Source organism: Marmota monax, unplaced genomic scaffold (genome assembly GCF_021218885.2).
Source record: "Marmota monax isolate L192 unplaced genomic scaffold, Marmota_monax_Labrador192_F-V1.1 WCK01_AAM20220418_F8-fsc00089, whole genome shotgun sequence".
Classification (NCBI taxonomy): Eukaryota; Metazoa; Chordata; class Mammalia; order Rodentia; family Sciuridae; genus Marmota; species Marmota monax.
The window spans coordinates 3,147,571-3,162,131 of NW_026694744.1; the positions used below are offsets into that span (position 1 = coordinate 3,147,571).

At 35.6% G+C, this 14,561-nt stretch overlaps 1 protein-coding gene across 2 annotated transcripts in view; it reads right to left on the reverse strand.

Moving 5' to 3' along the window:
* Mospd2 (motile sperm domain containing 2) overlaps window positions 1–14,256 on the reverse strand; it is a 42,704-nt gene extending 28,448 nt beyond the window's left edge. For both annotated transcript variants that reach the window (XM_046424310.2, XM_046424309.2), the window contains exons 1-2: window positions 14,095–14,256; window positions 13,879–13,948 (exon numbers count right to left, since the gene is read on the reverse strand). In XM_046424310.2, the coding sequence (XP_046280266.1) occupies window positions 13,879–13,948; window positions 14,095–14,103 (79 nt within the window). In that variant the 5' untranslated portion in view covers window positions 14,104–14,256. The remainder of the gene's footprint in view (window positions 1–13,878; window positions 13,949–14,094) is intronic.
* Between the last annotated feature and the right edge of the window lie 305 nt (window positions 14,257–14,561).

Below are 14,561 nucleotides of genomic sequence, written 5' to 3' on the forward strand. Positions count from 1 at the left end.
TTGTTAAGGCTGGCTTTGAACTTGTGATCCTCCTGCCTCAGCTTCCCAAGCCACTGGGATTACAGGTATGTGCCACTGCGTCCAGCTGTATTTCTTCATAATAACTCATTTTCAGCTACTCCTTTATTTAGAAACCTTCTTAATGAACTATCAGTACACCTATGGTTCACTGTCTCTTTTGACCATGTATTTGTTCTTATAGGAGTTCTTTTCTGTAAACTGGTTTTATACAGGTACAACACCAATAATTAAATTGTAACATCTATTATTTGGCAGAGAAAGAACTAAAGATACATGGCGATGGTGATTCACCTCTGGGAACAGACAGTATTAAATGTTCTAGGGTAAAGATGATTCTCTCTCTTAGCTTTTCATCTTTCACCTACACACACATACAAACACACAGTTTTAAGTGTTGCAAGATAAAGAGACTACGATTCTTACTTGTAAAACAGTGATATTATCAACAGGTCAGAAACTGTGTTTTAAATTTAACAAGGGTTAAAAATATGTGGCCATATTCAGGGTATGGGGTAGAGTGATGGAATCAAAAGTCCCATGCTAATATATATATACTGAGACCCAATAAGTCCCTGAACCTTATTTTCTTATATGTAAAGTGGAGATAAGGACTGCCTATACATAGTCATTGGAAGATCAATAACACTGAAAAATGTAAATACTATATACACGAATTTCTATTAACACAAGTTAGAATGTTAACCATCAGAGAAAGACAAAATTTACCTAAAAGTTAACTAGTTGAGAAAGTCTTGGAAGCATATGGTAGTTATTATAATGGGCCTAGATTTCAGATGAAAGTTGAAAAACGACAAAAATGTTCTGATACTGAAAATTAGAGAACTGTTTTTAATTGGGCATCATAATATTCAAAAGGAGCAATCATAAAACTTTAGATCATTATAGTAGCTTATAATACCATATCATTTCTTATTCCTCCACAATTCTGGGCCTGGATCCATGTAAAGTCCTGATAGAGCCTTGGAGGAGCATTCATATTAGATGGACTGCTTCTATTGGGTGGACTGTGTAAATGTCAACAATGGGAGTGATTGGCCAAAATAATAAAATATACCTTCTGGAGTATCCTCTGCTAGTTGGCCACAATCTACCCTGAATCTCCACTTTGTTGTGAGTGATGGGTGATCGTTTTATGATGGGATTAAGTCATTGGCCTATGGCACTGATTTTCACGTGTCAGCATGTATTAAGAATCATTAGGAAGAGACTGTTAAAACAAAGATTACTGGAACCCACCCCTGGAGTATCTAATTCTGTGTGGGATCCAAGAATCAGCATTTGTAACTAGTTCCTACATGATGTTGCTGGTACAGAGACCACACTTTGAGAACCACTGGTCTACCACAGGGGTTGGTAATTTTTTTCTATATAGGGCAAGATGGTAAATGTCTAAATATTTTGGACTTTGAGGGCCAAAGATGTCCTTTGATGCTGAATTTTTGGGTGTAAGTGTTTAACAATTCTCTAAACACACACACACACACACACACACACACACACAAAATCTCTGTTCAAGGGCTGTACAAAAACAGGACTTTGCTGTTCTCTGTTTATGCTTTATACTAAGTCATCCAAATAATGAGGAGAAATAGAAAAAAATGGTACAGATCACCGTCTTTTTTCCTGACTTTACAAGAACTATTATAAAATATTCTAAAATATTTACTAATATTTTGCCTAATGAAAGCATTGCCAAGGCAGGATTCGTTTTGGTTCACATTGGTTAACAATTAAACATGGCCTTTGCTATAGGTTTTTAGAAGCTATGCTGTTAACTGGTAATTTCCATTGTGATATCCTATGATTATTTAACAGAATAAAGAATTACATACATTGTTAAGAGTTATGTTATTTTAGTTTCCTAAAATTTGATTTATTTTAAGTATATGCTTATTGTGATTTCTAATACTGTTGCTTGATGGTATGAGAACTTGGTCTGTATGACCTAGATTCTTTAGAGTTTTCTGAGACTTCTTTTATGTCTTATTATGTGGGGAAAGTTTGCAAAAGCTCCTAAACTAAAAATAGATATTTAAAAAGTATATATTCTATATTTATTGGGAAGGGAAGATTATATACTCAAATACACACACATGCATTCATTTATGTCTATGATCAAGTTTGTTCATTGTGCTGTTAATCTTAAAATCTTATGTATTTTTGCCTTCTTGTTTTCTATATTTCTGGAAGAGGTCTGTTAGAATCATCCAACATGCTTGTGGATTTATTGAGTTTGCTTTATAACTAGGATATTTCACTTTATGTATATTAAGATTATATTGTTTGGTAGTTTTTTATATTATTAGTTTTTAATTGTTACATCTTTGTAGGGTCCCTTTTATCATTAGTAGTATATATCCCTATTTATATGTAATACTGTTTTTCCATTCAAAGTTAATATTTTGCCTAATGAAAGTACTGCCAACGCAGGATTCATTTTGGTTCATATTTGTTTTGCGTACCTTTCCATCTCTTTCTATTTCTCTCTCTCAGCACTAGGAATCAAACCCAGGGCCTTGCAGATGCTAGGTAAGTGCTTTACCACTGAGCTACACCCCAGCTCCTCCATCTCTTTTTTTTTCAAATTTTTTTAGTTGTAGGTTGACACAATGCCTTTATTTTTATTTATTTATTTGTATGTGGTGCTGAGGATCGAAACCAGTGCCTTACATGTGCTAGGCAAGTCCTCTACCACTGAGCTACAACCCCAGCCCCATCGCTTTATTTTCAACCTTTCCTCATTAATTTATTTCAGTAATCTCTTGTAGCCTGTATGTCATTACAATTTTAAAATTTAATCTGATAGTTAATGCATACAAATCTGCTTATATGTGCAGCAACTACTAATAAAAGTTGGGCTTATTTCTGCTGTTTTCTGTGTCTCATGGTTACTATGTTTCTCTGCTTATCCTTTCCTGTTTCTTGCTAGGGAAATGACTTTTTATTCATTCCCCCACTGGTTTGGAAGTTAAACGTTTTATTTCTATCTTTCAGCACCTACAAATAATATTCACATTTGTGTTTTTTTTTTCGGGGGCTTTTTTCTTTTTCTTTTTTTAACATGATAATATAATTTATTTTGACATAATCATAAAAGCATGGAAAATAATTTGTTCTAATCCAGTCCCCAGTACTTCTCCTTTCTCTCCCTTACTCCTACCCCATGGTCCCTTCCCTCTACTGATTTTTCTGCTATTTACTTATAGTTTTTTTTTTTTTTTAATTAGTGTCTTGTTCATGATGGTGAGATTCACTGTAGTATGTTCCTATACGTACATAAGAAAGTTAGGTCAGATTCATTCCATTGTCTTTTCATATCCTATCCCTCCCCCTTCCCTTCAAGCCCCCTTGTCTACTGATCTTCCTTCTATTCTTTTTTTTTTTATCCCCCATATCTTATTTACAAAAATCTAAAGTTAATCTCTATGGTAATCTAAATAATATAAGTCCTTGCGATGTTTCATCTCCAATTTCCCTATTCCTATTATTATTGTTGTTGTTGACTTTTTTCTTTACTACTTTGCCTACCCATTTTTTTGCTTTTCATTGCTTTTTTGCATGTACTCCTTTCTGCATTCTATTTACTTATTAAAGAAATAGTCTAGTATTTACTTTATCAGCAATGAACTATCAATCTATGCCTGCCTAAATTATTAACCTTTACTTTTGAATGAATATTTTAAGTGGGCAGGTATTTCCCTTAGTACTTTCTGAAAATGACTTCATTGTTTCCCAGCATCACTGCTACTGATGAGAAACTATGATGCTCAGACTGTTGTGTTTAGTGTGAATACTTGATGCTATTATGGTTTAGATCTGGAATGTCCCCCAAAGGATGACTTGTTGAAGACTTAGTCCCCAACGCAGCAAAGTTCAGAGGTGGGGCTTTGGAGAAGTAATTGGATCATGAGGGCTCTGATCTCAGCAATGGGTTTATCCATTGGTGGGTTCATAATTGAATAGACTATTAGGAGGTGGTGGAAACTACAGGAGATGGGGTCTAATTTGAGGAGAAAGGTAAAAAATGGCATACCCTGGGAGGGTATATCTTATCCTTGGCCCTTTTCTCTCCCTCTGCTTCCTGGCTGCCACAAAGTGAGCAACTCTATTCCACCATGCCCTCTCCACCATAATGTTCTACTTTTTCAGAAGCCTTCCATTTCAAGCAATGGAACCATGTGACTATAGACTGAAACCTTGAGCCAAAACAAACCTTTAACTCTTCTAAGTTGATTTTTTTTTCAGGTATTTTGTCACAGCAATGAAAAGCTAACACAGATATCTTTTATAAAGTTTGGGTAATTGTCAACTATTATTTCATAGCACTTGTTTTTTCCTGCTAGAAGGTCTACTAAATGTATATTGGGTTTCTCAAGTCTTTTATTTTCTCTCACACATTTTTATTCATTTTAAAAATTCAATGTTCTTGATACTGAGTACTGTATAAAAACTTAAAAACTGGGGGTGGGGTTGTAGCTCAGTGGTAGAGTGCTTGCTTAGCATGTTGAGGCACTGGGTTCAATTTTCAGCACCACATATAAATAAATAAAATAAAGGTCCATTGACAACTAAAAATACATTTAAAAAAAACTTAAAAACTGCCTGTGAATGTCCTATGATACCTGTGAGTATATAGCAGTATAACAGGAAAGAAAAAGTTTCTGAAAATTATGGCCCAACTAATCCAGACAAAGCAATAATATAAAAAATGTTTATTCCTAAATGCCAAGTTACTAGTCTATACAAATTCAGCTAAAAGTAGTTTTGATTGAAATGTAGTAGTTTTCTGCCTTCCCATTCTTTGTAAAATGGCTACAGTGGGGAAAAGTCCTTTAGGAATTTCTGTGAACTCAGTCTTTTAGAGATTTTATCAAATCAAAATTATTCTTAGAGGGGGGCTGGGGTTGTGGCTCAGTGGTAGAGCACTTACCTCACACATGTGAGGCACTGGGTTTGATCCTCAGCACCACATAAAAATAAATAAACAAAATAAAAGTATTGTGTCCATCTAAAATTAAGAAAATAAAGAAAATATTCTTAGAGATTAACTTTCAGTAATGAAAAATCCTCCTACTACCCAGAGCACACAATAGGACTGGGGATGTATCCTGAGAACACTTGCCTAGCATGAATGAAGTTCTTGGTTCCATCCCTGGAACTTAAAAAAAAAGAGCACAAAATAGATATGGTAAACAAGACCACCATTCTTGTGCAAGCTTTTCAAATGACTATGACAAAAAACAAACTGACATCCTAGAAATGACAGACAGCATTCTAGTAACAGATGGTTTAAATTTATAAATATCACTAAACATTCAGAATGAGGACATATGAAGAATAGGTATTAACAACTTAAAGAAATAAGATCAAAAATAAAAGAACATTTGCTAGTCACTATAAAAAGAAAGATTAAAAAATAAGGAAGTCTATCAATTCTTTATCCCAATACACATTCACCATGCATGTCTCCATGGGAAGTTATAATCTTACATTCCCTATGGCAGATATATTCAGATATGAAATAAGGATAAAAATTAATAACTTCTTAGGCTGGGGATGTGGCTCAAGTGGTAGCGTGCTTGCCTGGCATGCATGCGGCCTGGGTTTGATCCTCAGCACCACATACAAAAAAAACAAAACAAAACAAAACAAAAAAAAACCAAAGATGTTGTGTCTGCCAAAAACTAAAAAATAAATATTAAAAAAATTCTCTCTCTCTCTCTTAAGAAAATCAATAACTTCTTTTTAAAAATTAATCCATTTACAAACTGACAAATAAAAATTGTATATATTTATATTGTAATGTTTTGACATATATACATACTGTGGAATGGCTAAATCAAGCTATTTAACATACACATACACATTATCTTATACACATCATTTCTGTCTAGTAAATATTGTTATTAGCTATAGTCGCCATGTTGTACAATAGGTATCTTGAACTTATTCTTCCTGTCTGATGAAAATTTTGCATCCTTTGATCAATATCTGCCTCCCTGCCCCCACTGCCAAATTTCTGGAAACCTCAATTCTAAGAGGAGTTCAACTTTTCTCAGATTTCACATATAAGTAAGAATATATGGTAGCTGATTTTCTGTGCCTAGTTTATTTCACTTAACTCAGCATCCTCCGGGTTTATCCTAAATGTTGTAAATGACAGGATTTCTTTTTGAATAGTTTTACATGATATATCTATCTATCTATCTATCTATTTATCTCACATTTTCTTCATACATTCATCTGATAAATTCTGAAGATCTTTTCCTCTTATTCTAATCATGAAAACTTTAAAAGGGTTGACCCTGAGAATGTTAAAAATAGAGAAGAATTGAAGAAAATGAAAATGTCTGCCTGTCTATTCTTTAAAGGCTTCCTTTCTTGGGGTTAATAACTCGTTAATTATGCAGACTCATTTGTGATCACCCACCATCTGCTAGCCCAAAACAGAGATAGATATTGCAGATGCAAAGAGGTGAAGCCTAAAACTGGTCCCTTTTATGGTTCATAATCTAGGTACTATCCAAACTATGCAATAATACAGTTACAGTTACATTTAAAATGTCATTTTCCTTCCACCCTTCCATTCCAGACAGGGTGGTTGATAAGGAAAATTCCTGTTTTATTCACCCCTTTATCTACAAGCATTCCTTCCATTCACTGCTGATCTTTCTGGACTTGAAATTCTCCTTTCTTGTAGTCTATGTTGCTAACCACTTTGCCTCATTCATCCTCAGAAAAGAAAGTTATTTCTTAAATTAATTGCTTTTAATTGCTTAATTTAAGAATAACCAAAACAAACAAATAAAAATAGGTAAGGATAAAACAAAGACATTTTCAAAACAAAGAGTTTACTACAATAGACCTTATCAGGGGAATTATATATGATATGAAATAGTGATGATTCTAGATATAAGATCCGAAACTCAAGAAGAAACAGTAAATCAAATTATTAGTAAATATAAGGTAAGTAACAAAACACTGACACATGAAACAATAATAATAAATTGGAGGAGGTGGCAAATTTGGGAATCAGGTTAGAGCTAAATAATGAATGTATCTTCTCTAGGGAACAGAGAAGAAGAAATACTTCTAACCTTATACAACCTTATAAGAAAAAAGAAAATTACAGGCCAAATCAAAAACATAGATACAAAATTCCTAAAAAATTTGTTAATCTAAATCTGGTAGTTTATTTTTAAAACCTGATCAATATAATCTACCATATTAACAAATTAAAGGAAAAACCCCAAATGAAAATTTCATCAGATGTAAAAATTATGAGTTATGGTAAATAATTTCATCAGATATAAAAACTGTGTATAAAGAATTTAGTAAAGTTCAATCACCAGACTTGATGAGGACAAATCAAAGAATCCTAAACTAGCAAAGCAATAACAGAAGGAAATTTCTTCACTTTGATAAAGGGTGATTACAAATATCATACTTAATAGTGACATATTCAGAACTATGTTCCTACACTCAGGAATAGACAAATATGCTTTCACCACTGCTTCTCTTCAACAGTGTTCTAAAGGTTCCAGCTAGTGTGGAAATAGAAAAGCACTGAAAGATCTAAGAATTGGAAATTTAGAATGAAACTGGCAGTATTTCAAGGTGATGTTATTATCTCCATAGAAATCACAAATTAACCTAGCTACAAATGATCAGACTGAGAGTTAACAGGCTTTGGAATTTAATATTAATGTCAAAAAGTCAAATGTATTTTCCATAAACTAGCAACCATCATTTACAAAATAAGTCTTAAGACATACCATTTAAAAATAAAACATGTATAGGACCAGGGCATAAATATAACAAAAGAAGAGTTAACCATTATAGAGAAAATCTGAAGTCCTTCTATAATAAGGACTTTGGTAGGCAGACCTATATTCTAGGTTCTTGGATAGAAGGACTCCACCATGATAAGGTCAACTCTCCTTAAACTCATTTTAGGATTTAACACAATTCCCCTCAAAATTCCAACAGAAGCCTTTTTTATTTTTTTATTTTGCAGAAACATGATAAGCCAATTCTAAAATTTATATGGAAGAATAAAAGGCCACCAGGTGCCTGAAGAAATGATTTTCATGTTATTGGAAACCAATTGGCCCATGAAGGTATGAAAAACTGTTCAACTTCACTGATATTCAAACAAAAGCAAACTGAAACCACAATGAGATAGAAAGCCTAGCACCTCCATCAGATGGGCAAATTTGTTTTAAAGTGGGAAATTTTAGGGTGTGGAAAAACAAGGATACTAAAAATACTACTGGTTAAAATGAAAACTGGTAGAATCATTTTGGAAAACAGTTCAACATTATCTAGTAAAGCTGAACATGTGCTTCTTTCACAATCTACCTATTAACACTGCCTAATACAAACCTTGGAGTAGCAATACTCAACCATCTGGTTTTAGGACCCCTTTTACCCTATGAAAAATAACTGATGATTTCCAAAAACCTTTTTAATTTATATTTATTATATTTATCACTCCTGTATTAGGTATTAGAATTGAGAAAAAACATAAACACAAGAACACACAAGTACACACTCTAGTTCTTTGGTTAAGCAGTACGCATAGGTTGTTTACATTCTATAAATCAAAATTTTCAAAATTGAAAAAATTAAAAAAACAAAATCAAAACAAAAATTAAAAAAGTACAAAAATTTTATTTAGTGAGAGAAGATTATTTGATAACAATGGAAAAAAAAAACCCAAAGCAATGGGTCATTTTGAATATATTTAAAAACTGCAAAAAAGTAAGAGACATGAGCAAAAAAGCCCAGACCATAATTAAAAGCTATACTAACAAAAAGTTTAAACTACAAATGGATATAAACATCTAGAATGTTTAGCATAACTAGCAGTCAAATGCAAACTACAGGAATCATCAGTTAAGAAGTCACATTAAATATGTATAAGAGTGTGGTGAGACTAGTACTCTCCTATAGGCTGGTAGGAATGAATATTGGTGAAACTTCTCTGGAGGAATTTCAACACATATTATCAAATGTGTCAAAAATATTCATCCAGGAAAACAATAATTTGATTTCTAGGTATGAATCTAAAGGAAAAAATCTGAACTTCATCACAAAAAGTATATTAACATACTCTGGAGGGGCTGGGATTGTATGAGGCACAGGGTTAGATCCTCAGCACCACATAAAAATAAATAAATAAAGGTATAAAAAATCTGGAAATAATCTAAATGTCCAAAAAGGGATTCCCTAAGCTAAATGATAAGAAAACTGCCTTATTTATAGACTCAAATATAAAATGGTAATATACAATGTTGCTTACCTTATAAATTTGGAGAAATAAAGATAATATCAATAAGAATATAACACACAGAATTACATAGAGTGGTTTTTAAATACTTCAACCTTTATTTTATTTATTTATTTACATGGTGCTGAGGATCAAACCCAGTGCTTCACTTGTGCTAGACAAGTGCTCTACCACTGAGCTACAACCCCAGCCCCAGCTCAGTGGTAGAATGCTTGCCTAGCATGCACAAGGCCTAGGGGTTCAATTCCCAGAACTCAAAAAAACAATCTAATCTTAAATGTATTCAAAAAAATACTGAAAAAATGTATCCATTGTTAGCAGAGCTATCTCTGGATGGCAAGCTTATGGGGGCTTGTAGACTGTTTTTGGTATCAACTAAATTCAATTAAATGAATTCATATGTTTGTAAAGTCACATAATAAATCTAACAAACCTCTCAATGGTTCTCCACACTCACTTTAAAACACACATCATTTGGATGTTCAAGGCTCTTTATACTATATACTTCCAATATTTTTAGAAACAGGACTTGCTATTGTTTCCTAAACATGCATCATATCTTTTAACCTTAGTCCCTTGGCAGACTATTTGACCCTTGTAGATCACTTTCTCTACCTAGCCAAGTTCTACCATGTTTCCAAAGTCATGAGAAACATAGTACCTGAGTTAGTCAGCTTTCTGTGACAAATATTTGAGAAAAATCAACTTATAAAGAGAAAAGGTTTATTTTAGCACAGTTTTGAAGGTTCCAGGCAATGATTGGCCTGGTTTCTTTTGGGCCCAAGGCAAGGCAGCACAGCATGTAGTGTAGCAAAACTGCTCACCTCATGGCCAAGGAGCAATAGAGAGAAAGAGAAAGGGAAAGGGGTCCCATAATCCACTTCACTGGCACATTCCTCAATGACCTAAAGACCTCACATAGGCCCTACATCCTAAAGGCCACCACCTCCCCAATAGCACCACCCTGGGAATAAGCCTTTACCACATGGATATTTGGAGGACACTTAGGATTCAAAGTAGAGCACCACCTTTTCTATAAAGGTTCTTGTAACTCTGTGTTTACCCAGATACCAACCAGTAGTTATTTCTCCTTGTCTTTGACTACTACAGATAGCATTTTAGCACTCTTATTACTCTTAATGTAATTTGCCTTAAACTTAACAGTTGTCTCTATTTTAATGCCTCTACTAGATTGTAGTTTTTTGGAAAGGGGCTCTACTTTTCTTTAGCTTTTTCTCTAATCTGACACACTGCTTCCCAGAATTAAGCATATAATGAGTGCTTGAGGAACTGAATAAATTATTGTCACAAGTGATTAGTCTCTTCTCTTGGGCATACGGAGAAAAAGAAAGAATGGGAAATGTTTCTCATTTCAAACTCAGCATGGAATTTTTCATAGTAACAATGAGAAAAAAAGTACAATTATGGACCTATATCTTATTCTTTTTGCCAGATTACAATATACCCACGATTGGTAACAGTTACTACGGGCACAAAAATGTGTTTGAAATCCTCAAGAACCTACCTCTAAAATAGCTTTTGAATTATAGATAGTGCTTGAAGAGATAGGCTTGCAGATAATACACATTTTTCTTTTGGAAAAACATCACATTTACGTAAGTCTGCTTTAAGTCTCTTATGAAACAAAATATGGTTAATGACAATAGAAATTGTGAAAGACAGAGGAAGAAGGAAAGTAGATGTTCTAAATACCCAAGTTAATTTCTAAAGAGCAAACTTAAAAGGGAGAACGTAGGTAAGTTATAAAACTTTGTTTTTACTATTTTCCAACTCCACCTTTATCAGATTTACATTTTGTGAAACAACTGAAACTTTGAGAAAGTCTTTGAAGGTTGCTATTTTTGTTTTCCATATAAATCTATAAATTAATATTTGCAATTGCTGTGCAAATAAACTACATATGTTCTTACCTACTCAAGTGTGTAAGGGCAAACCCCTTCCTATTCTTAATGTCATACAGTACAGTGCTTCTTTTTTTTGGTACCAGGGATTGAACCCAAGAGGTCTTAATTACTTAGTCACATCCCCAGCCTTTTTTATTTATTTTGAGACAGGGTCTCACTAAGTTGCTTAGGGCTCATTAAATTGCTGAGGTTGGCCTCACACTCAGTTTCCCTAGTTGCTGGGATTATAGGTATGAACCACTATGCCTGGCACAGTGTTTTACTTTGGAATAGTGCTTGGATGAGATATATTGTGAGGTCTGCTCTTTGTTAGATTATGGTGGTAAAGGAGAGCCAGTTGGGATAGTTCTTAATTCATAATTGGACTAATCTTCCAATGCATATAAGTATTGCTGTAGTCATTCAGAGTATGTACTGAGAACTATACTAGGTATTCAGAGGCAAGTAAGATATATAAGACCTCTCCCCTCAATTTCTATAGGTTTCTGCAGAACTCATTAATAATCTATTTGAGGAAGCGAACCAATAAACAAACAAATGTACAAGATAATTACAGATTAAGGTAAGAGCTGTAAAGGAAAGAAAATAAGCAGGACAGGAAAGCTATTTAATAATCAGTGAAGGCTTCTCAGATATATTTAAACCTCAGAAAGTATAAAAGGACCTAGCTACACACTCTAACTGGGGAAGAGCCTTCCAGGCAGAGTAAAGAAGTGGAAAGTTCCCAAGATGGAAACAGACTCATTTTGTTTAATGAACACAAATGAGGCAGTATAGTTATGTTTTTCAAACTGTGGGTCATGTTTTAGATTGTGATGTCAAATTTGTGGGTCACTGAATTTTTTAAAAGGATGTCAAACAGTAAAAACATCAGAATCACATGGTTTCAGAAAGTATTTTTAATGAATGTTCATTTCAACTATGTGAGTATGCACATGTGTGCACTGGGTTGCACTATATGTTTCTTAATGCAGGAAGTGGTCAAATCTGCACCAAGCAAGGACAGTAGTAAGAGGTAACGATGTAGGGGTGGGCAAGAGCCAGATGATGTATGGTCTTGCATTGCAGGCCACCATGAAGATTAGGATTTTATTCTACATGCAGTGGGAAGGGGAGTGACATGATCTAATTTGACATCATGGCATTGCCAAAAGATTACTATAGTGAATTTCAGAAGGCCTGAGCACTGACCTTGGCCAAGCTACTAACACCAGGGATTTTGAGCAAATCACTTAATCTCCCTATGCCTCACTTTCCTCATTTTAAAAATGAAAAGGCTGAACCAAGATGACCTTTAAGATCTGTGTATTGCTAAATTTCTACCTATCTTTTGTTTTTTTCCCTTGGGCATAATGAAATGACTACTGACCGCAGAATCACTAGTTCACTAGGTCTAGTTCTGAGTTACTTCTTAAAATACTACAAACCATGTAACTGTAAGAGTTACATTTCTATTGAAAGCAATTTTAGAATTATGTCTTTACTGTAACCAGCTATGTTATTTGAAATGATATCTCTGGGCTAAAAGTGAATCAAGTGCTTTTGCAACTCTCTGGTGTAAAGTTTCGAGTGTGAAGAAAATTGGCATGGAGGCATGAAAAGACTTACTGATCAAGCTATTTGGAACAGATTTCCTTATTTGTTCTAGGTCATCAACTGATACATAATCTAGGAGAGTTTAAAGTTGCAATAAACTTCTGCTGAGCACTAGAGTCAAGATGTGCAAGCATAACTCCTTTCACAGAAACCAAAATGACTATTGAGATGAAACATTGAGAACTTATTATATGTTAAGTCCATGGTAGACAGTTTGATATATGCTTCTTTTAATCCTCCTAACCTTATCTGCATTTCACAGATATGGAAACAGGCTCAGAATAGACAACTTTGCTATATAGTGGCAAGGTTGGGAATATAAACAATTTTAAGTAGGCAACATAAAGATCCTTTTTCAATTCCATGTTTATAACTTATCGTGTATGTTTTAAAAAACTACTGTATGAATATTAAATCCTTAGTTAAATAACTGACAAATCAAGCATCTGTGATATCTGAACACAGAATGTTCAACCAATAAATCAATTCTGGAGTCATAGGAACTTTGTTAGGTGTAGTGTGAGACTGTAAGATAATTTGTTCTAGCACTGGAAGGCCTACACTGTGGGTAGCATGGTAGGTTATATGAAGTGAAGTTGTTAGGCAAAATATCAAAGAAACTGGCATATTCAATTAAGTACACGTCAACAGTATTATGGCAGTTTCCAGATTCATTTTCTTAGAATGTCTCTGGTGAAAAGCCAGTTAAAGAACCATGGAATGGCCAGTGTCGCCTGTGTTGTAAGCTTAATAAGTGTTCTACAGGTTCTATAAACGCGAAGAGATGCTAGAAAATCATCGAATTTCTAGTTTACATTAACCCTTTAAAGGAAGCATCAGACGCACCACTTGCCCACTTGGAGCAGCATACACAGTATGCTATGGAGAGCAAAAATTTGAAACGTGCAGAGCACGGTTCCTGTGAGAGTCGAAAGGGTTCCCACAGAGACACCCACAAATACCCTAGCAAAGTTGAGGATGCTCATTTTACACCTTTGTCAACCCCGAGGACGCAATGCTCACCTGTCACATACTCAGCTTCGAATCTTCGCCGGGTCTCAGAGATGAGCTTGGCTTTATTCTGGGCGTGATTCTGGGTGGGAGACACGACAGCTTAGATACTTCTCGCACTACACAGCTTACCCTCAACCCAGCCTACCTGCACCCTGGAGAGCGCCCCGGGCCTCGGAGGCTGTTTCCGAGTACAGGGTGCCAGCAGCGGTGCAGTCGGCTCCTCACCTCGGCCATGATCGCGGTTGTGGATGTGACTGCAGTTGCTGAAGTCGTCGCCCCTTCCACCGCCGCCGCCAGAGTATCTCATCACCCGGCCAGTCAGGCCCAGAGGTAGACAGGGAAGGGCGGGAGGGGGAGGTGGTCGCGTGACACCGGAAGGCAGACGGAAGTGGTGCTGCACCGCTCTATCGGAGGTGGCCGGCTGGGCTTGGAGGAGGGACAAGGCTCTCAGCCTGGTCCCCATTCGCTTCTCGCTCGAGCCCCACCCCCGACGTCCCCCCACCCTCCGCACTGCGGTCCCGCCCCCGCCAGCAGCTTGATCTCTGGCGCTGCCCCCGCCAGCTCCGCCCTGGGGAGCTGGGCTGGCCATTCGCTTTCACAACACTCCCGGGAGGTTCCGCCTCTTCAGCCTCCCATGGCAACCGTCTCCCAGCCCACTCGGTTCGCTCCGCCTCCTCTGCATTCCACGCAGC